General features: G+C 48.7%; 1 protein-coding gene across 3 annotated transcripts in view; it reads right to left on the bottom strand.

Moving 5' to 3' along the window:
* Positions 1–25,913, bottom strand: part of Gna12 (G protein subunit alpha 12) — a 78,048-nt gene that overhangs the window by 31,656 nt on the left and 20,479 nt on the right. For 2 of the 3 annotated variants that reach the window (XM_021647557.2, XM_021647556.2), the window contains exon 2: positions 3,053–3,268. The exons of the other annotated variant lie outside the window; for it this stretch is intronic. In XM_021647557.2, the coding sequence (XP_021503232.2) occupies positions 3,053–3,268 (216 nt within the window). The remainder of the gene's footprint in view (positions 1–3,052; positions 3,269–25,913) is intronic. 3 annotated transcript variants of the gene reach the window in all.

The raw sequence follows: 25,913 nt of genomic DNA on the forward strand, positions 1-25,913 counted from the left end.
GAAGCCTCAGCTTCTCAGTGACTATCAAGAAGCAGCCTTAGCTACCCTTCCACCTTTCTGGGCTTATTTCCACACCTGAACAACCCCAGGCTGGCTGTTTCGGGATCCATCCCAGCTCTAAGGTGCCGTAGCTAGTGGGACGAGGCAGGCAACACCTGATCAGAGAGCTCCACACCGACTTCCCAGATGAGAACTTATCAAGCAGCCGCTGGAACTCAGCCTCTAGATGGTCACCCCTCCTTCCCTGGCACACCGACTACAACTAGAGTAATCTCCATCTCAACTACAGGTGTGGGCCCCCTTTCCCAAGCCCCAGGGCCTGCCAGGGAAAAGCCCAGCACTCAGCCCCACACTGAAGGGTAACTTCTACTGAACCCCTAGGCCTCTCTCATACCCCTACCGCCCCTCCACCACGTTCCCTAGCAACGGCATCATCTGCTTTTGATTCTTTCTCTGCAGCAGTTAACGTGAATGTGAGAAAGCACGTGCAGATGGAAAGGGCTAGGAAGTGTCCTCTTTACCTGGCTTGGTGTGCACACGTGGAGAATCCAGTACTCGGAGGCACGAGGATTTGTGAGTTTGAAGCCAGCCTTCGGCTACATAGTGAGACTCTGCTCCATCTTTATGCTCTCCAAATGGACTTTGAAATAGTGTGTAAGGTTGAAGGAGGGAGGGCTGGGAAGTGGCTCCCTGGCTGAAGTACTTGCCACAGAACTCATGTAAATGCTGCACGGGTGTGGTGACCCAATGGCAAGTCCCTGAAGACAGACAGGATCCCAGGAACCAGGTGCTTGCTAATTAGTCAAACCAGTAAGCTATGGCTCAAGTGAGAGGCTCTGCCTCAATATAGACGGTGGAGAGCAATCAAGGAAGATGAAGATACCGAGTTCTGGTCTCTAAAAGTGTGAGCACACATACACACACTGACATACATAGACACACACAGAAATAAAGAGGTTGAAGAAAAGGAGGACATACTCTGTCTCACAAGAGCTATATGAGGGAAGAACTCAGAGGAAACGATAACTCTGGAGGAGAGAGAGGCCACCAGACAGTGCTGTAAACAAGGAACTGAACACGCTGCTATCACATGCCTCCTGACATGGTGTCTGGGCACTAGGCCACTGCTGTGGCTTTTCTGCCGAAGAATGTATTCTTCTTTTAACAAGATTCACTTCATTTATGTAGGTGTGTGTGAATGCGTCCATGAACACATGCACACATGTGTACTGGTACGAGTGCCCACACATGTGCGGAGGGCAGCAGAAGGCAGCAGATCCCTCAGGGGGGGCCTTCCAGATATCTGTGGGATGCTGGGATCTGAACTCCAGTTCTCACAGTTACTCAGCAAAGACTCCTAGCTGTGGGGTCATCCCTCCTGCTGCTTATCTCATCCTCTTTTTAGGACCCAGGCTGCCCTTACCTTCACAATCCTCCTGCCCGAGTCTCCCCAGTGCTGGGCTGACAGGGCTGTGCTACTAAGGCCACCCTCCATCACCTCATTCCAGTGATGAGGAGACACTGGACACACCGGGACACTCTATAAGGTAACTGGCCAGTGGTCTTCAGGGGTCTAGTTCCTAATGGATGGGAAAGATGAAGGACAGCAAGTGGACAGAAAGCTCCACACAAGGGTTTCCAAGGCTCCACAGATAGGTGGTTGTTTTGACCGCTGTGCTGTGGCCGTGGGAGATGTCACTGTAGGGACCGAAAGGAGTGTGAGTGAACTGTGAGAGAAAGCCAACTCAACGAGGAAGAGATGGCAAAAGACAGAAGCAGACAGTCCGCACAAGAGAACTCAGGGAACCACAGACGAATCAAGGCAACTCCCAATGAACCTAAGGAGATCGCCCGTCAATAGTGGACACCAGCCTGTGTGTGGACAGCGGGATCCCTCTCTATTGCCAGAAGCAGCACAAACAGTACAACTGCTGCTCTGGAAAGAATGTGACGTCACCGTGTCTCTCTGGAGGTAGACATGCCTCGTGACCTGCTGTTACATTCTGAGGCAGACATCCTAGAGCCGCCCTGCGCTTGTACACCTGGAGGTAGACAAGGACACAGCAATCTCTGAAACAAAATATAAACACATACAGGAAGACACTAACGAGGAGCGATTGATTCTTTGTATGTGTGCATGATGGAACAGTAGGTAGCAGTAAAAAGAAACCACGGAGAGCAATCTGAATCGGGGAAAACAAGTTAGAAAAGAAAACATGCCCTATGAAACCACTGATATAAAGTCAGAAAACTGTCAGAAAGCTCAAGGCCACATTGTTTAAAGATGAGAAACTATTACAGCACTATTATGAAAGGCTAGGGATGAAGGGGGTGGAACAGGATCCTGTGAACCCTGGGCAAAGATACAAGAAGGATGTGCACAGCAATCAGCCACACACATCTCCTGGCTCCTGGACAGACCATCACCTCTCTTTGAAAATGGTCAACGCTGAAGGGTTGGGAACCCCCCTCCCCCGCGCGCCAAAAACAAGCAGGCAAAATATCCCACATTTTCTGGTTGTAAGCTATGTCATTAGCAGCTGAAATGGCTGCAATGATTAGCCTTCCTGAGACTTACAGGCCCCTCAGTGGAGAGAACAACACTGCAGAGAATGACTGACTAGGGTGGATGGCTGCCAAGGGGATCAGAGAACACCTGAGGCCTGTGGCTGCCGCCGCCTCCCTGGAGGAAACTCTGCTTTAGTGGTGGGCAAGGTAGCCCGAACAACCCGAGGCCCTGCGCGCCGCCAGTCTGGGCTATGGTAAGAACCTCTTGCTCTTTGTGCCAAAAGAAGTGAGCTCTCCCTGGAACCACTGAGACAGCCAGGCCTCTGCTGTGCTTTGTTTAATATCAGGGTTTGTAGCAAGGTATAGTTTGTACCCATTAATACTTTTTTTCTGTTTGTCTGACATGCTCTCTATAAAACCCAGGCTGCCCTTGAGTGTGAGACCCTCTTGCCCCAGCCTCCTGAGTGAGTTTGGGGATGGCAGGGCTGGGCTTTAAAGGAAATCCGCGGGGGCAGGATCGTCAGGAGGATGAAGGCTCCCTCACCAGCTGGAACTCGCTCCTGCGGCTGAAGGCTTCCCTGATCCCAGAGTCCCTCCAGAGTGCACTCAGGGCCGGCACGTAGAGCTGGAAGGTGGCAGGCTCCACAGGCAGCCCTGCCTTGTTCTCGAAGGCCATCAGAAACATCCCGTGCTTCTCGTTCTCAGAGTGCTGCCAGGGAATACCGAGCTTGTCGCGAGCATCCACAAGCACCCTTGAGCCCTGGAAGGAGGGAGAAAGGAAGGTTTAACTGTGCTGTGAGGCCACAGTGGAGAACCTCAGCACTGGCTGCCAAGGCCGGACACTCAGAGTCAAGTCCGAGCCAGTGCATGTCTCCTATCTCCAAGACCACACCTCTTCCTGTGAGAGGAGAGCCTCAACTGGGGCACCGCCTAGGTCTGAGTGGTCTGTGGGGATTGTCGGGACTATGAATCAGTGCAGGAGGGCCCAGGACACTGTGGGGAGCAGCACGCTGGGCAAGGTGGTCCTGGGCTGTATTAGAGAGTTAACTGAATGAGCCATGTTTCTTTCTGGTTTCTGTTTCAAGTCCTGCCCTGACTTGCTCAAAGATGGACTGTGACTCTCAAGTGTGGGATGAAAGAAACTCTATTCCCCAGATTGCTCTTGGTCAGAACACTTTACCACAGCAGCAAGAGGAAAGCAGAACAGCAGCCCGTGTCGACAGGCAGAGAGAGGGTCAGTGTGTAGGGCCTCCCTCCCTCCTGTGAAGGCACTGGGACGGAGCAGCTGCATGGGAAGGAGTGCTGGCAAACTCAGCCACACTGTCAACTCCTAACAAGATACAACTGCTTGTCCCAACTGAACACAGGCAGGAAGTGGTGCACACAGGGCAGTGAGCAACCCCGACACCGGAAAAGACTGAGCTGAGCCCACCCTGGCAGGAGCCGAAGCCCCAGATGGACCGCTACACTGCTGCCTGCTGAAACTCTTTCCATTCTTTCACTGTTTCCTCACTGCTATTATAGGAGTGCTTCCCTGCCCTTTCCTCCCTTGCACACAGGTCACGGGGCGGAGGAGTAGCCTAAATACAACCGTGCTGGGGGACTGGAAGAACTCCATGTCAGTGGAGGCTTCTGGTCACCTCTCAGACTGGCCAGGCAGAGCCTGTGAGGTCTGCAGTGAGTGCCCGAGGATCACTCCGCCACCACGAGGAGGCTCTCTCATGGTCAGTGCTGTGGAGAGGAGCAGAGGCACCAAGAAGACAATGGTAGGAAAGACCTCCTGGGTCACGCAGTCTGCCTTGTCTGACCATGTGGCATGCTACTCTTTTTCATTGTTTTACATGTGTGGTGTATGTGCATGTGGGTGCACATGCCTGTATGCTCACGTGGAGGCTAGACGTGTGCTGCTCTACTGCCCTCCACCTTGTGCATCTATCTCAATGAACCTGGAGGAAGGCCAGTAGCACTAAGCCCCAGAATCCGGTCCCCTCCCTACAGGGCTAGTTATAGGTCTGTGTGCCCAGTTTTCAGGTGGGCGCAGAGGATCCACACTCAGATCCCACACATGCACAGCAAGAGCTCTTACCCACCAGGCCAAGCCCCAACCCTACTTATTTCATTTATTTATTTATGACACAGGAATTCATGCAGTCCAGGCTGGTCTTGAACTGTGCAGCCTTCTACCTCCACCTGGTGAGTGCTGGGATGGCAGGCCTGTACCACCCTTTCCCACATACTTCGCCTTTAAAACTCAAGCAACAACAGCCTTACTGTGATACATGCATGTGCTGCCTAATGCCCAGAAAAAGTGCATAGTTTTCGCTGCTCTTTTCCTAAGAGGGCAGGCCCTTGTCAACTGTGCCTTCTTCAGAGCTCAACTGTAGCCCTGGGCTGCTGCTTTGCCCACTGAGGTGGACCTGTCTTTGCTGCAGGTCTAACTGACAGGAATGGCATGCAGAGGTGCTGCCCCCTTAGAGCCGGGGTGATTGCACCCACATTATCATGCACTCAATAATGGTAGAAAACATTTGCCAAGCACACAGCTGACAGTAGAGTTATGCTTAGAACTTATGAAGAACACGCCAACCTGGAGTGGTGAGATGGCTCAGCAGGTAAGGATGCTTACTACAAGCCTGACCACCTACGTTCGACCCTCTAGACCCACATGATGGAAAGAACCAACTCCCTCAAGTTGTCTTCTGAGTGCCACACATGTACCTGTGTTCCGTACCCACCACAGTAACAAATGTAAGCACTCAAACTCAATTGTTTCTAGCCCAGACAGGAACTGGGTAAAGGACATCACGGGGTGTCAGGGGAGCAGGCACAGCCACTGAGTCACATGTGAAGGAAGGCCCACATGCCCACATGCTCACAGACTGGGAAAGCAGAGCAAGGCCTTGAAGACATGAAGACATGACCACTTACACAGGGAGGACCCAGCACTGAGTGAGGGTGAGGGTGCTGGGAGATTCAGAAGCAGCTTAGAAAATTAAATGAATTATAATAGCCCAGGGGCCTCCCTCTCAAACATTCATCCCAGAGAACCCCAAATCTGTTTACAAAAACCTTCACAAGAAGGTCCGTATGGTATGGGTGGTGGAACATTCATGCTTTGGAATACTACTCAGCAATAAAAAGGAATGGGTAGTGATGGGGTGTGGCTCAGGGGTGGAGTGTTCACTTACCTTGCAGGAGGCCCTGTGTTCCACCCTTCTAACACAGAGAAAAAAGGTGATGGGTTTAGCTCTGGCACCAATGGCCACAGCAGCCTGGCCATTCTAAATGAAGAGTAGCCACTCTAGTCCCAAAAGATCACATTTTACAACAGTTTATATGCTATTCTCTTTCCCCTCTCCAGCCCCTTATACGGTGTTCTCTGGAATGATAATGTGAGGATGGACAGTGTGTGGTGGTTGTGGAGGAAAGGATGATGATGATGATGATGACGACAAGGGGTAGCGCAGGCCCCTGTGTCCTGCCTGTGATGGTTATGCACCCACTGTACCCATGTTCATTTCCTGGCTCTGCTACCAGACTGTAATTATGTGTGTCACAACAGTGGAGAACGCTGGCTGACACTGCTCAGACTAGCTTGGCAACTTCCTGCAAACCTATCATTATTTTAAATGAAAAGGCTTCAGAAAGTTCCCCAGCAAGCATAGCAATTCAAGCTCCAGTGATGGGCCAGGGGACAGGAACTAGAGACGGCAGAGGAAAGAGCAGGAAAAGGGGAGGCTCCTGAGGTTCCAGGCCCTCAGCAGATACTGACTGCAGCCACAGAGAACCCACTTGGGGCACTTTGTCTGAGCAAGCCATCCACTCTCCTGCCTCACTGTCCTCCACTGACTGCTGCATCTGGGCCCTCCCTGCCTCCTGCCTTCTCATACCTTGCTGTCTTTCTCTGCCTTTCCCAAAGGACAAATCATGAAGGTTGAGAATGAAACAGAGATGATTCCTACATTGCACACTGTTTGACAAAGCAGCCTGAGAACATACAGAGGACCCTCTGTAGAAGCCAGAAGGAGGAACCCTGTTCTGCCAGGCAGTGACAGCCTGAGCCTGGCGAAGACAGTTAGGATAGGATTTCAGCCTCCACCTGGCCTGTATCAAGAAGCCAATCCACTCAGTAGATGACAGGGGCTGTCCTACTGTGCTACTCTGTGGCATCTGGCCTCGGTGTTTTTTTCCGAGACAAGATCTTGTTACATAGCCCAGGTTGGACTTGAACTTTCAGAGATCCTCTTGCCTCTACCTCCCAGGGTCAGCTACAATGTATTTTTTTCAGGTATTATATTCATGTTCATATAATAAAGAATTTAGCTTTGTAGGGAGCATGATATCATTCAACGAAATCTACTACCCAGGTCAGGTTGTAATGGCAGACTTGTTATATCTACATTCTTGAAAGGCTGAGGCAAGAAGATCAAGTTCAAGGACAGCCTAGACCATTTAGGGTTAAATCCTATCTCAAGAAGCAAAAGCACAAACACAAAGGAGATGGCCAATCCCAAGAGTGAGCACTCTTCTGCAGCAGAAACCAAGACCCTGCCTACGCTGACTCTCGGCCTACAGCCTAGAGACAGGCCTTCCTCAGCACTGGTGGGGTCACTGGTTGGGCTTAGCATGTGCTTGCAGGGGCCTGTGAGACGGCTTCTAAGAGTACCTGCCATCAAGCCTGATTAACCCAGTTCAGTCCCTGGGAGCCACATGGTAGAAGGGGAGGAGTGACTCCTCCAAGTTGTCCTTGTGACCTCCACGTGTGGGGTGTGGTACAAATATTTGAACAAGTGAGATTACATACAATTACAACAACAACAACAACAAAAAATTTAGGAAAGAAACAGAAACAAAAAACCAACCAAACAAAAAAACCTAAAAAAACTCTTGAGGAGAGTTGCCAGTGTCTTAAAAGTAAGATGCTAGCTTTGGTGTAGTAGTGCTGTAACCCTAGAATCTGGGCGGCAGAGGCAGGAAGATTCTGAGTTAAGGCCTACCTGGGCTACAAAGCCAGATTCTATGGTTTCCAAATTCCCAATTCGGGTGCCTGGAGGTGGGGGGGCCGCATAGTATAACACCATGACAATATCTGCTACCAACTTTTTAAATAAAAGATCAATTTCCAGCTGGGTAGTGGTGGCACAAACCTTTATTCTTAGTACTCTAGAGGCAGAGGCAGGTGGATCTCTGAGTTTAGGGCCAGCCTGGTCCACAGAGTGAGTTACAGGACAGCCAGGGCTACACAGAGAAACTCTGTCTCAAAAAAAACAAAAACAAAAACAAAAACAAAAACAGAACAACTACAAAAAAAAAAAACAAAAACAAAAAACAAAACAAAACCTATTTCCTAAATAAGGAAGCAAAGAAAACCTAACAATTCGAAAACACCCAAAGAAAGCCAGAAGCTGATATAGAGTCTCTAACAACTCCAGAGTGACTGTTCTGCAGATTTAATCTGTTGACAACTGTACATTTCAGTCAGTTGTGAAAACATAAATAAGGTCGTAAGCAGTTTGATGACCTCATCCCAGAACAACGGAGCACTTCAAACTGTCCAAAGGGCACCTTTAAGACAACTTATAAATCTAGCCATTTACATGTTCATTTGAGAACACAGCCCCCATCTGCTGGGGATGTAGATTTGGGGGTGTTTCAGTTTTACTTTAAGGCAAGCACACAAACTTGAAAACCCTGATCTCATTTCCAGTGGATTTTGCTGGTTTAGGCCGTGGTCGCCCAGTCTTTCTCGGGTCGAGAATCTTGACTGAAGTCTTCCCATCAGAGGCTGGCAAGGAGACCTATGGTGGTGCACAGAGGACATGCTGGGCTTGGCTTGGCTGTGCTCTCACAGCGCATGTGCACTCCAAAAACTGTTGGTTAAAGACCCACAAGGGTTGAGTGGCTAGCTGCTGGCCACCATCCAAATCAATGAGAGGCTGCCAGAAATGTAAACAGGATGCGTTTCTGTAAGTTGATGAACCCGGCAGGCAGAGACAGCGCCTCTCAGGTTTTCTCAGGAAGCAGCAGCAGGGATGTTCACATTGAAAGGCCAGAAAGGGGAGAAGGAAAACTAAAGGCAGCCAGTACACCCCAGCCGCCTACTTACAACAAGAAGGTGATGGGACCCCTGGTGGCTCTCACTGCCTCTCTCTGGGATACACAAGCACATTATTCTGCACGGAAAGCCACCCACCGAGTTCTACCAGCTGCCCAAGGCAAAAAAAAAAAAAAAAAAAAAAAAAAGAAGTGCCAGGCAACGGGAAAAGGTCCAAGAGGCTAGTAGGAGGCTCCTGCTCCCAGGGCGCTTTCAGACATTCTCAGAGCAGGACAGTGCAAGGCCACCAGATGGAGTCTATAGATAATACTACAAAGGAAGGTCAGAACAATGGAGGTATCGATAGCCAGAGATGCCACTGACGGTGGGGGGCGTGGTTTACAGCCAGATGATGGGCCAGCTAAGAAATCTGGAACTTCTTTGGTGAGAAATGGGGACAAACAAAGGTTTTGGAAAAGGGACATGAGGCCTAGCTCTGTCTCCAGATCTGAGGAGGGTGGGGCCTTGAGAGACTGGGGGTGGGGTGGGGTGGGGGGTGGTGACGGCGACAGAAGGCAGGGCAGCCATAGAAGGTGGTCAATTGCCTCAACTGGGAGCCAAAAAAAGGAGAGGGGCGTGCATACCACTAAGAGAACTCAGTGGTTCAGTGGAAATTCTACGCAAAGTTTTCATAAAACAGATGGACCCAGAGGTCCAAACTGTATTTTGTTGGGTGAGGCAGCACATGCCTGTGATCCCCACATTGGGAAGGTCAGGCGGCCAGCCTGGAATACAGGAGACCCTGAGAATCCACAAGCCCCCTGAAGAGACACCAAACCTTCTGGGTTTAGGATGTGCAGAGAAAGAAGGCATTCACCTTCAACTGCCTAGAAAAGGGATTTCTGAAAGTCAAAAGAATGTGTGTGTGTGTGTGTGTGTACACGCGCATGTGGGGAAGGATTCATCAGCCACTCAGGGGTTTCCTCCGTTTTCCCAAAGTGGTGTGTGAAAAGCTGGGCAAGAGAGCTCAAGCTCCAGCGTTTGGAGGCTTTGGAAAGCCACCTCCTGCAGCCACTGGCAGCCAAGTCCCCCCTGGCCTGCTCTCCCAGGTGTCAGGCCAGAAACCCCGGAATCTTCTCAACATTTCCCCAAATGTTTCCTCTATGTTCCCAACATAGAGGGGAAAGAGGCTTTCCTGTTAATGCGCTTAGCACTGACAAGCGAGAGTAAACAAACACCCCAGCACTGCAGCCCAAGGTGCTCATTCCGTGCTTTCTGATTCAAGCCTGTGAAACAATCTCCACGGTATTTAAAAGGGAGGAAATAGCACGCAACAGTAAATACTGGAATAAACTGTACAGGGCAAAGATGCTTCATAGGATTTTTGTTCTAGGTAAAATAGCCATACACCATCAGGAACACAAAATCTGAGTGAATATACACAAGAGGCCTTTCTCCTCTCTCCAGGCTAGCTGTGTGACATGTTCTTCTGTACGTAGCAAGGTGCTGGCCCTGTCAGGTGCCCACTGTGTCAACCCAGTCCGTTTAGGGGTAGGTTTTGGGAAGAAGGAGCAGGCTGTGAGGAGGCACAGTCAGAAGAATCAGGGGTTCAGACTTATCTTCAGCACCGTGAGTTTGAGGCTAGCCTATGATACAGGAGACCCTGTCTCAAAAGATAACAAACATACAGTCAATCAATTAAACATCCCAGGATCACTTCTAGTGGATGAAGAGAAGAAACATCACTCAGGAATCCCCTTGATGGGTCATTCTGGCACATATCTGACTATTCTGAGAAATTTTACCTAGTTAAATTAAGGAGTTTTGGGTCAAAATTTATGCACAAGGACCTAGAAAAACTGCCCAGTGGTTAATAGTGCTTGCTAATATTGCAGTTCAATTCAGTTCTCTACGCCCATATGAGGGGCTCAATACTACCTATAACTCCAGTTCCAGGAAATCTAGCTCCTTTTTCTGGCACGCACTCACTTGCGGACACACGGTCACACACACACACACACACATACACACACACACACACACTACAATATATGCATAGTAGAAAGATGGCTCAGCAAGTAAGAGCACCCTCCCAGCCTGATTAGCTGAGCTCGACCGCCCTGACCTCTACACAGACACTCAGCAGATGCACACACTCCACATGCACAATAAATAAGTGTTAAAAATATAGATTTGGTTTTTGAAGACAGGGTCTCTCTGTGTGATCTTGGCTGTCCTGGACTGGCTTTGTAGACCAGGCTGCCTCAAACTCACAGAGATATACCTGCCTCTGCTTCCCTGAGTCCTGGGATTACAGGCGTGCGCTACCATTAAAAATATTTTTAAAAATAAAATATATGCACATTTCTTTGACACTTTTGACAAGTAGTTCTAAACTACTCTACAAAAAGATTGTAACAATTTTATACTGACACTCTAGCTTTTTTCCACTGTCCTTTAATTTTCCCAAATTATTTATTACCAATCTATTTTCCTAAAACCGTCCTTCATCAATATCTACACAATCCATAAAATGGAGAACTGAAAATGCATCAGGTTCACTAACTCTATCCTGACAGTATGAAGCAGAAAACCCAGAAAAGTAACAGTTAATTTGGGTTCTATCTACCAGACAGACCCTCACGTTCACTCTTTCTGTCAGCAATTAACCAATCCTAAGTAACAAAGTGATAAAGCAGTAAGGTCTCTACTTAGTAATCAAAATGCCTATGTTATGAGGCCTCGTCAGGACTTCCAACAGAACCGCCATGTTAAGGCATAAGGCAAAATTAAAACACTCGGCTTGAGTTCAGGAGAGCCTTGAATTTGATGGGCAAGCTAACATTAGTGACTATCTGTATGAAACCCTGACACAGTCAAATAAAGTGGAAGGGAAACCATCTTGCTCATGGTCCTTGTTCCTTGATTCTAGAACTATTTAGCCAAGTGGGGAAGGTGGCTGAACCACCACTGGCCAGCAGCTGGGAAGCCCCATGTTCCAGCCTTAGTTCTGTGAAAAGCTGTCTGAGAAGACCCAACAGACTAGAGAAAAACTGACAGAAGATAAAATGATTATCAGAGAAAGTAAACTTGATGCTAACATAAACACCAGCAAAAATGTACTTGGGCATGTCAGTAAATTTAGGGTCAACACTAAGTGGCCTCTTTCTGAACTGTCACACTGAGCATTTCAAGTTAAGTGGCAGGTTTCAGACACAAACAGACTTGGGAGAGTGTGGCTGCTTGGCTCCTAGGAAGAAACTTGGGGGAACATAACCCTGCTTTGGCCATGGCGGAGCCACTGTACGTAATTAGGTGGGACAGGACTGCTGGTGTCCACCTTCTACCCCAGAACTCCAGAGCCTGAAACACCAGGATCTGGAGTTCAAGGCCAGTTTGGGCTACAGAGCCAGGCCCTGTCTCATACTACCTACCTTCCCTCCTCTACTTTGGTATCTTTATGGCTGTTTCCTGCATTTCGGGACTTGGGCAGTAACTTAGGCACCTGCCTTCCATGGACTGGATAGTAGGAGCCTAGACAGCTGAAACAAAAATCTTAAGCTGCACCTAATTAGCACTTATGAAACGGCAGAGTCGGTCCCTGAAGTTCCGACATCTATTTCAAGAATCTGCTGATGCATTTTCTTTCCACTCAGCCCTCCTCCCATCTTTACAGTGATTTTTAGTTTCCTACACACCTCAGTCCTTAGAAGGCTCTGCTGGCCTCCATCTGAAAGTCTAGGTCCCTGCTATCAGAATGTGTTTGGAAAAAAAAATCACTCCAGGGTTTTCCGTAGATTGCCAAAAAAAACAGCTACCAAGAGACCTGCTAGTCCCCCAAAGCCTGTGCCTCCCCTGCAGGCTGGCTATGGGCCACAAAGAGCTCCAACCACTCAAGTTAGGGCCCATGCAGGCTGGATGAGGAGACTACATGTACTTCGCTGCAGTGGCTACAGGTGGGGTGACACATCCCTATGTCCTGTATCTAGCTCTGGGCACATGTCCCTTGATTACCACTACAGTCTCTCAGCTGGATGGCTGGAGGTCTTCTGACTGGTGTCCTTGTATCTACTTGTCCCACCAATCCACTCTCAAAACCAGCAGCCAGTCAGTTTAAATCACCCGCTGTTCAAACTCCAATAAGGGTTCCCATTAGACTCAGAGCAAAAGCTGAAGTAATTACAAACATCTTGGGAGATCAACCCGTGACTCCTGACCCCACTTCCTTCTACTTATCCCAATGGCCTGCTCTGTTCTGGCCTCAAAGGCCTTCTAGTTTCTTCCTAGGGGCCTTTGCGCTTGTGGTTCCTGAAGGCTAAGACCCTTTGCCCATCTTCCACACACCTTCCTTGCTTTGTTTTTCTCTTTGCTTAACACACATTAGCTTCCTCATCCATCTTTACTTAGTAGCTATCTCTCCTCTATTCCCTTACTGGGATGTTGGCCTCAGGAGGACAGGACTGTTTGCCATGCCCCCTCTTACGTCCCTTGGCCTGTCACACACAGCAGATGCCCCTGTGAGAAGAAATGAAAGCTTCTTGGGGTCACCACTTGCAAAATAAGAGCGACGGTCCTTCTGTCTCCCAGGCCACAGGGAGGAATGCCCAAAGCTGTCACTCTTGAGATAGTCATCATGTAGCCTAGGCTGGTGATCGGATCACAGGAGTGCATCACCACTCTATAGCTATTCTCCATTATTAATATGAATAGATGTGCATTATACCAACACTGGTCAGCAGAGGACACACACAAATATCACTAGCCAGTGTTCCAGAGGGAGGTCTGCTACACGAGCACTCATCAATGAGGTTAACAAATGCATACTGGCTCATCCTGTGTTTGAAAATAAAATAGGTGTATAATTATTTTTACATTCTTTTTAATAAACATATCCTTTCCATATATCAAAGAAAAAAGAAAAGAGCCAACTGACAGAAGAGTTCAACCAAAAGGCCAGCGGCTTGGCTTACTGGCGTCTGAGTACAGAGCTGCAAAGGACTGGTGGTGCTTGCAGGAGGAATCTTCCCACCTTTGTCTCACTTGTTTTCAAAGTATACAGTTGTTCTTGTGGATAATCAATTCAGACATTCCTTTAAGGACACTGATGAACCTTGGGCCCATCCACTGAGAACCTTCTGATGCTCAGAAAGGGTCTTCTTGGGAGGGGAGGGCATCTCTGAGGAAGCATCAAGCTAACAAGGATTTTAGGGGGTTTGCTGCATGACTTCTCTACTTCTTTGTAAAGTAGGCTGCTGCTTTACAAAGAGCAGACATGGGCCTCTTCGTTCTGGGAGTAGGGGTCTTAGGCCAAGTACCATCTGAGCTACCCAGTGGTCAGGGATGCGTTCTGGTTCACAGGTGAGGTCTTCTAGCGGATTCCTCAGGGGAGGCAGAGTGGAAGCTCTCTGGGACCCCTTTTTATAAGGCCACTGATCCATTCAGGACTTTGTGCTTGTGACTTGATTACCACCACCCAGGGGCCTCATGTCTCAATACCATTACCTTGGAGGTAGAATTTCAGTTCATGGATCTGGGGTGGGGACACCTTGAGACCACAGCACCACAGATGTATGAAATAGTAACGAAAGTCCTAACAGTACCACCAACAGCCATGATGTGTCTTTTAGGGGCCACTTAGGCTTGTGGTATCTGCAGTATTTGCAAGTGTGCAAGGCTGTGGGCACACTGACCCATGCATGTGTGTGTGTAGGCCAGAGGTCAACGTTAGTTGTCTTCCTCAATGGCTTCTTCATCTTATTTTATTTGTTTACTTTTTTGAGACAGGCCTAGCTGGTCTGGAACTCATACATAGACCAGGATTGCCTTGAACTTACAGACTACCTTTGCCAAGCAAGTGCCTGGCCTACAACTTAATTCTTAAAGATTTATTTATGTTTATTTTATGTGTATATGTGTTTTGTGTGTGTATGTATGTATGTGCACCATTTGTGTGCATGAAGAGGGTATTGGATCCCTGACTGTAAGCTGCCATGTGGGTACCGGGAACTGAACCCAGGTCCTCTGCACTCTTAACTGCTTACCTAGCTCTCCAGCCACTTCCTCTTATATTTTTGAGAGGGGGTCTCACTGAGCCTGGAGCTCACGCTTTTGGCTAGAACTGGCTGCCAGAAAGCTCCCAGATCAGCCTGTCTCCCTCCGAGCTGGGACTACAGATGCATGACACTCGTACATAGCTTTCACACGGGGTATTTGAATTCGGCTGTTCATTCTTGCACAGCAAGCACTTTCCCCCTGTGCCATCTCCCACACTCATTACCCAACTTTTGACTGTGGTAATAACAAGGTAGAGAGCCAGCCTGGCTCCAGGTTTACCTCGGCCCTGTTCCAAGTGAGTAAGGCAGGACACATCTTCCTCCACACACTTGCACATGGGGGCACACACCTGCACACACGTGCAATATCCCAACCCCAACACACAGATAGCACCTTTGTGTGGGAAAGAAAGGAGACTGATCTACCTCTCTTTCTAGCTCAAGAATGAAACAAAGTTTCGAAACTGTATATTTGTATGCTTTTATAAGCCAAAGGTAATGTTTGTATTTTCTAAGTTTAGGGCGTGCATGTGGTACAAACGTCATCAGGTACAGCTGGTTCAGGGAGGAAACAGGCTTCCTGTCAGCAATGTCTGCTGACAGTGCTAATGGCACCAAGGAGTCAGGAGTGGACTCCGGGTCAGGAGGACATGTGGGAACTGAATGATGCTATCTCTGGACTCAGGGGGTTGACCTTGAAGACAAAGGCATTCCAGGACAACACAAACGCCCTTGAGTGTAAGAAGGAAAAAGACAGAGATGTGGCAAGTGCCCCTGGTGGGCTGTAAGATGGATTAGCTCCTGGAGGAGCAGGCTGTACTGGCCAGGACTGGATCCATGACCATGGCTACTTCTACCTGTCCGTAAGCCTTCCATGGCTATAAGCCAAGGACACAGACTGTGGCGGCATTATGTACATGCCTGGGGGGAGCAGATAAGCCTCTGTTCCTGGTATGTCCAAGGACATTGGTTCTGAGGCTCAGTGAAGCAAAGTGCTGGCGAGCACCTTCCTGTCCCCAACAGCCCAGACAAGAAAAGGTCTGGGGGAGGGGCCTTGCCTCTTTCCCTGCCTTGCTGCTTGAGCCAGCGCAACTCACTGGTCTCCTGCTCTCAGACTGGGACTCCCACTGCCAGCTCCTCTGTTCTCAGATTTTAGGACTCTGCCTGGCTTTTACCCTGGTGTCCCCAGCTCTCTACGCTGCCAGATCACTGGCTGCTCAGGCTCCACAATCATGCAGCCAACTCCTCACATAAGATCTTTCACATAGCTACATATCCTGTTCCCTGGAGAGCCCAGGCCAGGCAGAAATCAGAAGGCAATGCTGCCTCTGGGAGCTGAACTCACTGCGCCTGCGCCTTTACCCAAAAGCCCTCCAAGCAGCAGCACTTTCAGTTTCTAGCTGCAGAACTCAGTAGCCTGGGTCAGGCTGGTATGCTGGTGCACGCCTGTAACCAGAGTACACAAGAAGCTGAGCAAGTCTGCAAGCTTGAAGGCAGCCTGGGCTACCGAGTGGCAACCTCTCAAAATGGGGGCGGTGAACTGGATGGGGTGGGGTAGCAGAGCAGGCAAGTATGAAGACCTGAGTTCCCAGGTCATGTTAAAATTCCCAGCATACGTTTTAAAAGCTGCACGTGCTAGCACTATACTTGTGAGCCCAGCCCTGGGGAGCTTACTGGCTAGTTGGTGTGGTGGAGACGTAAGCTCCGGGCTATGATCTCAGAGAAAAAGGTGAAGAGTGTTTCACCTCTGACCGCCCACACTGGTGAAAACACCCATATGTATGTACACCCCCATCCCCAATAGTGTGGATTAAAGACAATTATGGACATCAGAATAAACCACCTTTCAGCTTCACCCAGGCTCATGAACAAACTCAAAGTCACACGCTAGGACTGGGGGATCTTCTTTAGCACCCATGAAGTTCTGCCACTGGGGCTTTACATGCGCTCACTCCCCACAGCTCCTTGTTCTGCTTTCTGCCTGGCTGCTCTTCCTGGCACAGCATTTCAGAGCTGGGAGCTTATCTGCCCATGTCTGACACCCGAGCCACTGCAAGCCCCACAAGCACCCCCTATCAGCCCACACTTTTCTCTTTGTATGGCACACCATGGAGTCTGCAGGGCCTTGTCAGCCTCCTAGTGAAAAGGACTTATTTCTGTCCTGTGGCAGCACCATGGCTAGTCATGGCTGGGTCCCTGAGAAGCCAACCCGTGGAGGACAATCAACAGAAAGGCAGGGCAGTCTATGCACCACACTTGTGTTCTGCGCCAAGGAAGGGGCTGTGGAAACCAAGCTACCAGGAGGCCTCAGGAGAGTGAGTAGCCCTGAAGCTGACCTTAAGATGAAGATGCAGTCATGCAGGAAGCTGTGGCAGAGTTTCCCTGGTGGAAGGAATCTCATGCGCAAAGACCCCCAGCTTTGCATTTTTATAAAATAAAACAAAATTCCCCACATAGGCCAGGCCTATGTGGAAAGACACTATCACAGCAGTGTGGGCATTGGGCTGAAGCTGATTTTTCCTTGACTGCTACTTGAAAGTGAGTAAAATAACTTCAGAATTGAAGAAATTTAATCTCAAGGTTGTTTTGTTTAAAAAAAATTAAGGGGGCTGAAGACAGCTTAGTAGATAAATTGTATGTCATGCACATATGAGGATAGGAGTTTGGATCCCAAGAATTTCTATAAAAACTGGGAAGGCTAGAGGCCCTGTTCAAGGGAAGCCCATTGGCTGCTTAGTCTCCAAGTGGGTTCCCTAATATGGGGTACAGAGGCTGTCTCTGACATGAATTCAGTGGCCGGCTCTGTGATCACCTCCCCCTGGGAGGGTGCAGCCTTGCCAGGCCACAGAAGAAGATGATATAGCCGGTCCTGATGAGACCTGATAGGTTAGGGTCAGATAGAAGGGGAGGAGAACCTCCCCAATCAGGGGTCTAGGGAAAGGGCATAGGGGGAGAAGAGGGAGGGAGGGTGAGACTAGGAGGAGATGAGGGAGGGGGCTGCAGTGGGGATACAAAGTGAATAAATTGTAATAAATAAATATATAAATAAAATTAAAGTTAAAAAAAAAACTGGGAAGGCATGGCTACTGTATGTAATCCTGGGATTTGGGGGCAAGTAATAGGGGGTCCTGGAGCTAGCTGGCTAGCTAGAATAACCAACTGTCAAACTCTATGTTCAGTAAGAGGTCCTGTATCAATAAAGTGTAGAGAAATTGAGGAAGATACTGGTCTCTAAACTCATACACAAGTCCCCCCACATGTGTCCTCAACCCTCTCAATGCATGAGTATCACAGCAGTGTGGGCATTGGGCTGAAGCTGATTTTTCCTTGACTACTACTTGAAAGTGAGTAAAACAACTTCAGAATTGAAGAAATTTAATGTGTATACATGTATACACATGCAAAAAAATTTTGCTTAAGGAGGGCTAGTATAGTGCTTGCCTGCAAGCTTCAGGGCCTGAGTTCAATCCCTGGAGCCTACACTAAAAACCAAACTGGGAGTAGTGACGCACTTGTAATCTCCATGCTGGAAAGGTGGACACAGGGGGATTACTGGTCTGACTGGCCAGCCAGCCCTGTCTCAAAACATAAGGTGGCCAGCACATGAGGAACATCAAAGGTTGTTCTCTGCTGTACTCCTCTCCACACACACACACATACACACACACACACACACACACACACATCCATGAGGGCTGCAGTATAATTTAGTGGTAAAGTGTTTATTTCACATACACAAAGCCCTGGGTTACATTTCTAGCACCTAAAAGAAAATTCTTTATAACTTTGCCAAAATAGACTCGGAGACCTCCCATTTGGGCGCTCGGCCTTCTGTCACACATTTATCCATGTGTGGACCACAAAGCCGCTCTCAGATTTGGTCACCACTGGTCAAGATGCCAATAAAACCAAGGACACTGCTCACCCCCACCACACAGCACCAGGTCCAGGAGAGAGCCAGCACTGAAAGACGCTGTTTGCCTGCTCACTCTGAGGTCATCAGAGACCACCTCTCCAGGCCGGGCGGTGCTAAGAAGCCTGCAATTCGGTCTGCATCCACAGGGAAGCCCAAACCTCAAAGCATTAGGAGCAGGCCGACATCAGACTGTCAAAACCAAAGCATAGAATTAAGGTCTCTCTCCACACTGCCCTCAGTCAAGAACTATGGCTTGTGGGCGGGGTGAGCGATGGCGACCTGAGTTCAGACCAGGACAAACAGACACTTTTGCGTGGCCATCTCTTGGGGACAGGTGGGTAAAATCATTGACTGGATGGGGAGAAACTAACTTGGCATCTAAACTGAAGTGTCCCTCAGAAGGTTCAGGTCTCCTTTTGGTAAACCACTGTCATAAAAAGGTGTATTCTACTCTTGTCACTGGACTGTGAATTCCATCCAGAACAACAGTGTGGAGCTTGCTTCCCTTACACGAACCCTTAGGTGTTGCTTTCTGGCTGCCATGCTCTTTTTGGCTGTCCCTGGGGCTTGGGTTTCTTTCTCTTCCTTATGTGGCTGCATATGTCCCTATGAGCAGGCTGAATCCTCTCTCTCTGCCTCAGAATCACCTGGGGAATTTAAACCTCCAGACTCCAGGCTGAGCATTTTGGAGGGCCTGTCTTATGGCTCCTCAGCCTATCACCTGCCCAGCTAGGACAGGACAATGGTGATTTCACATTTCTTGGCTCTCCAGAACCACACATTTTCTGCATCTCTGGTGTGGTAACATCTAAGGCTTTGCTGACGGGAGAGACGTGGCCCTTTGTAAGACAAGACACATTTCTCTGTGAGAAGCCTTCATGTCTGACTAGCCAACACAGAGCACACACTCAGAGACACCTCTTTGGAGTTTCCCCTGCTTGATGCTTTATTCCTCTGCCCCAGCCGCCACCCAGGGCCAGGTGCTTGACAAACAGAGACTACTCTGTAGTCCCCCAAGATGATTTAAACTGCCTGATCCTAAATCTCTTATCTGACTTTGCTTGTTACTTTTCATAGAAACCACAATGGAGGCCAGGCCGCGGTGTGCCTGCTCTGGCTTCCTAGATCATAAGCACTAAGGCCTTCCCAGGACAGTGACATCTATATCTGAAAGTCTTCCATCCCTGCTGGAAACAGAGCCTGGCATCCCTCCACCACCCTCTCCTTTTTGCAGCACATGAATTCAGTATGATCCAATGATATATTTACTGTGCATTGTTCATTAATCTAAAATAAGCTGTGCGGTTTTCCAGACCTCGGGTAAGTCCCTTGAGAAGCAGTGTTGACGGCATCTGGTGGAGCCAGCCTGGCCTGCAACCGCCCCTCGACCCACATCTAAGTACGTTCCAGCGCAGTTCTGGCCACAGCACGCTAGGGACACGGGCAAGGACATACAGTGCGGCACTGTAGGGCACAGGGGAAACAGTAAACAACCTGAGGCACAGCAGGAGAGGAACACATCGCCACAGTGACAAGCCATGCACGGGTTAGGACAGACAGACAGAGCTCCACGTACCAGAATGGCTGGGACACAAATGAAGAGGGAACAATTTTATTTTTCAAACAGTGTGCTCAAAGTGGCATTATTTACTTAAATTCTTAATACACACACACACACACACACACACACACACACACAGACACAGTAATAGAGGTCAAGGAAGAATACTCTGAAGTTAAAATGGCGCCTCACTGTGTCCAGACGCAAGTCAGGTGTGCACGAACCCTTGTAAACCCAGAGCAACCATGAGACACAATCACACCCAGTTCACAGGTGAGGAAGGAAACTGACTCACAAGCTGAGAAAAACAGGAAAAGCATTTCAGTGAGGGCACACACACTGGCCCTCCTGAATGGTCCCCTTCCTCCTCCAAGCAGCCATCTTCCTCTTCCTGCATGCGCCCTGTGCCCACCTCCTGCTCCAGGGCAACGTCCCACGCAGCACTGGAATTACAGGTCGCATCATTTGTCTCTTCAAATCACAGAAATGGCTTCCCATCACAATATTTGTCTCTGTGTGTCTGTGGAGGCCAGGGGCTGACCTTAGGTGTTGTTACTCAGCAGTTATCCCTCTTGTTTTTGTTGGCCTGCCTGTGCTTGATTCAGGGTCTCTTGGTGGGCCCTGGAGCTCCCTGCTTAGGCCAAGCTGGCTGGTCAGTGAGCCCTAGGGATCTCTTGTCTCTTCCTGCTGGTATTGAGGCTGTAGCCAGACAGCACTTCACCTGTGTTTTTATGAAGTACTGGGACCTGAACTCCGCTGGTCCTTTCGTTTGCACGAGCAAGTGCTTTACTGACTACGTCATCTCCCTAGGCCTTTCCATTGTAAGTGTTTCTGTAACACAGGGGATGAAGGCCAGGGCTTACCTCCTGCTGTTGGTTTGAGACTTGCTAGACTGCCCAGGCTAGCCTGAAACTATGCAGGCCATGCTGGCCTTAAATTCCTGGTCCTCCTGACTCAGCCTCCTAGGTGCTGGATTGCAAGTGTACACTCCACCTTAAATGAGAATGTTTATCATAGCCTTCTCCCTGCCCCATAGCTACTGGCTGCTGTGCTATGCCCATCCTCACTGGCCTTGGTTGTCTACAGTCCCCAGGTATGACCCCTCCTGAGCATCCATTCCCTGCCCCGCTCAGACATCTGTTATTTTGTTTCTTTTGCAAGTCTTTGCTCAACATCCCTGAGCCAGGAAGCTTAGCACCAAGCAGCAACTGTTCCCTCCCTCAATCTGCATTACTATCTTTAGATTTACCACCTGGCATTCATACCTTTCTTTTTCTTAAAAAAGTTATCTAGTGTATGGGTGTTTTGCCAGTATATGAGTGTACCAGGCATGTGTCTGGTGCCTACAGAAGCTAGAAGGCATTGGATCCCCAGAACTGGAGTTAAAGGCAGTTCTGGGCTGCCTTTTGGGTCCTGGGAACTGAACCCAGGTCCTATGGGGGAGTAGTCAGTGCTCTTAGTTGCAGAGCCATCTCTCCAGCCCATCTCTCCAGCCCTTTATGTTTTTTTTTTTGTTTGTTTTTGTTTTTTTTTTGAGACAAGATCTCAGTATGTAGCATAGTCTTTCCTGAAGCTTGCAATCCTCCTGCCCCAAACTCCTAGATGCTAGGATTATAGGTACATGCTAACATGCCTGGATCATGTATTTCTTAATTTACCATTTGTTCAAAGCTGTCCAAGCTCAAGAATGTAAATTCCATGGCTGCAAAGACTGTGCCTGTCTGACTACTGCTGTCTTCCCAATGCCGAGTTCTGCCCTTTAACACTCAGAGGAGTTTCTGGGATGAATCAATGCATGCACGAATGAGACACTTATCCCAGGACACAGAGATGGAGCTGGTGAAGACTCTAGTCCCAAGCAGTGTGGTTTCAGTTCCAGGAAGCGAAGAAAACATGATGGAGGAAATTTCAAAGTGAGTGGATGGAAGACATCTAAAGTAAGAATGGCGGTGTCTTCGGCTGTCGGCTGTGAGTGGCAGACACTCGGCGTGCTTAGTCCCTTTCCCGCTCCCTTCCCGGGTCTGTCCCACTGTGAAATCTCTCTTCGCAGTTTTATTTTCTAGCCTCCGTGAGTGTACTGCACACTAGTCACTCGCTTCAAAGGACACTAGAACACCGTGAAATTACTGTTAACATCTCAAATGGCACCAACACTCGGTACAGACCATTAAAGTTAGTCTACTGAATGGACAATGATGTTTGGAAGGTTCTGAGAATTGGCATTAAGACGACTAATTAAACACAGAGCAAGCCTTCTGCACAGCAGAGGAAACTGAGCTGGATACCTTACAGTATGGAAGAATATCTTTGCCGGCTAGATAACCAACAGGATTAATATCTAGATTATATAAGGAATATGCAAAAAACAAAACAAAACAAATGCCCCCCCAAACATATGAGCCAATCAGTAAATGAGCCAACAAGATGGACAGCCAGTCCCTGAGACATGGGTACAAATGGCAGATAAGCCTGAGACAGTGTTGAGCACCCTCGGCTGCCAGGGGAAAGGCACATGAAAAGGACACTGAGGCCCCAGTCTCACGCAGCCAAGTGGCCGCTGGGAGAAAACAAGTGCGGTGAGGAGGGCCCCGCAGCTACTGCTGGCAGCACGTGAAGGGGTGCAGTCGCCGTGGAAACAAACCCTCATCCAGCCAGTCCTGGTGGTATACTGCAAGGACAGCACTGTTTATAATAGCGGGGTACCCGTCAAAGACCAGGGACAAAGACAATGTGGTACATACACACAGAGGGGTTTCCAGCTGTGAAGAAGAATCAAATCAGACTGTGGAGATGGCTCAGTAGGTAAAAGCATCTGTTATGTGAACATAAGGACCTGAGTTTAAATCTCGAGGGCCTATGTAGAAAGCTGGGTATGGTAATACATGCCTGTGACCCCAGCACTCTGTGTGTGTGTCCATGTATGTGTCCCCTTTGGGCATCTGTGTGTGTATGCACAGGCACATGCATACCCCTCCCCCTGTACACACATATATTAACACCAAACCCATGTCCACTGCTTAAGGAATAGATCAATAACATGTCTATCAGATAGAATACTACTCAGTAATCCGAGGAGCAGGCCTCCACTTGGAAACATCACACTGATGTTTGAGTCTAAAGTGCCTCCACAGAGCCCAGGCACCACCAGACCTGGCTACTGTTTAAGGTGGAAAAAAGAAGAGGTCCTCGTCTGTATAGTAGCTCATGCCAGTAATCCCAGTGCTGGGAAAATAAGGCAAAACCAACATTACAAGCCCGAGGCCAACTGGACCTCTATTAGCAAGAGAAAAAGAATGCCTGGAGATATAGTTTAAGGCAGAAGTAGTCGGCTAACATGTGCAGGTCCTAGGTTCAATTCTCAACACTGTGAGGGGAAAGAAAGTCTTCCAGTGAGGTGAAGCAGGGCAAGCTTCCTGTTCCTACACCCACCCACCCTGTACAGTACACAACGCCCAGCAAACCGTGGGCTCTGCCTTACCACCTCATAAAGTGACAGCGCTGCCACCTTCTAATCCACACAGCCAACGTTTCATAGGAGGCACTCTGCTAAGATGCTAAGCAAAAGAGGCCAAATAAGGATTTTCCTGATGAACCTTCTAACTCTTCAAGGTTTATGAAATCTTCAAACAGTGTGGATTTCAGCTGTTCTATGAAGACCACTGAGCAGTGGAACCCTCTTCTCAACAGTGGGCACCTGCTGCTTCCGGCTAGGAGGCACCCAGCCTGGTGTCTTGCAAGGAGACTGCATTCCCTTCAGTAGTAACTAGGGTCCCCAGAAGATGTCAGAGCAACCATATTCTTCTATGACTAGCTCGAGAGCATGAACACTGAACTGTTTTTACCATCTGCTCACAGGACTAATGAATCCTCCCAATGATTCTAAATAAGGAAAGGAGCCTTCAAATCCCCACTGTCTCCCTGGGTGGCCCCCGGAAAAACAATCCACCCTGAGCCAGCTCCCAAAGGACAATGGAAAGCTCTAGCAGTAGTTCTACATTCGGAGCTCTCTGCTTCACTGTCCCTCCACTATAGAAGACTGTCATATTCTAGAACCATGATCTCTTTTCCTCCCTCAGTAGGTCTGCCAGCTGAGGGCCAGCTGCCAGGAAATGTGAAGCCATACTATGTTCCTGCTCACAGGATTTCAATCTTGTTCCTGCAACATGGGAACATCTTGTCTACTGACAAGATTAACAATATTGAAATCTGGTTCAAGTTCCCCCAGACTTTCTTTGCTCTAAAGTTATTTATTTACATATCCAATAAACATTTGAGTACCTACTGTGTGCCAGGTCTAGGAAAACAGGAAATTAAACCAGGTCCCTGCAAGCTACCAGGACATTCTAGGATCCACTCCTTGAAATTATCTGCAATATTGTACACACATAAGCAAGTAGGGTTCATACCAACACTGACATTCTTAATAAGGTAAGCCCCAAAATATGAGAATCAGTGTTTCCAACTTCCAGCTCCTAACTTCTGGCCAGCTGGGATACACAGTTCAGTAGCCAAGTGCTTTGTTAGAATATACACGGCCCTGGAAAAAGAAAACAAAACCTTCAGAATAAACCTGGCCATGCTGGAGTTACTGCCAGAGGAGTTCTTTGAGAGGGTTTTTCTGTTTTGTCTCCCAGCTCTGCTTGCTGGGGGTCAGCAAGCTCTCTTTCTTTTTTTCTCTCTCTATGTGTCTGTGTGTTTGAGATAAGGTGTTACCGTGTAGCCCAGACTAACTTCCTGTTCCACCTCCTGAGTGTGAGGATTATAGGTGTGCACCACCACACAGGCAGCCTCTTCAGAACACTACGACCTACTTGTTGGCACAGGATGGGCCTTCCTTTCCATTTTCACACTTTATGAGGAATGAAGAGAGGAACTTACAAAGGGGTTGAACAAAGTCAACATTCTTAGGCCCCAACTCCCAAGATAGGCAGTGAAACCCCCTAGAATACCACCTAAAGATGCTCTGTGGATTTGTTATTGAGGCCCTCTGCCGTGCTCAGTGACCTCACATTTGTGGAAATTCAACACTGTCTGAGAGATTAGAATCAGAAAGTTCTCTAGGAGCTCAGCAGACATCAGCCTCCTCTGTGGCTTTGATGACAGTAGTTCTGATGGCCAGGAACTATTCATGGGGGCACTGGACGCAAGCCATATCCTGCAGCCTTTGCTGGAAGGGCCTTGTGTACATTTTAGGTGCAGCATGGAGCTGGCCAGACCCTCAGAACACTCCTCTATGCTTCACATAATGCACACACAGGCCCAAGAGACCAGTTTCCTAACTGCAGAGATAAGAGGGAATTATTTCTAGAAAAAAAGCTAGTGACTGGACTGAGGAATGGCAGCAGTATGGGAAACGTGCTTCTGCCACACCAGCTTTATGGCATTTTTCATTATGTGTACGTAGGCGGGTCTGTGCATGTGAGTGCATATGCATGTGCGTGCCTGCGCCTGAGGGTACCTAAGAGATGCTGAATCCCCTGCAGCTAGACCTCCAGGAATGCATGCTGGGAACTGAACTTAGATCCTCTGAAAGAGCAATCAGCTCTTAGCTGCTGAGCCATCTCTCCAGCCCCAAATTCAGAACTTTCTGATGGCACCGGGCAAGAGCCCTTAGGACAGGTAATAGGCATACGGCCTAAAAATAGGCCTTCTAAAGAATCTGACAGTTGACCTTTATGCTCACAGCCATGCTAATAAACCTCTGTAGACTTAGAAAAATGAGGCTGTCTTGAAACAGGCATGATGCATAGACTTGAAACAATTAACCCAACAAGCACTGAGGAAGGACCAGTCAATTCCTGGACAGGGAGAATCAAATCACAACCCTGGATGTCAAAGGAT

Source organism: Meriones unguiculatus, chromosome 15 (assembly GCF_030254825.1).
Source record: "Meriones unguiculatus strain TT.TT164.6M chromosome 15, Bangor_MerUng_6.1, whole genome shotgun sequence".
Lineage (NCBI taxonomy): Eukaryota > Metazoa > Chordata > Mammalia > Rodentia > Muridae > Meriones > Meriones unguiculatus.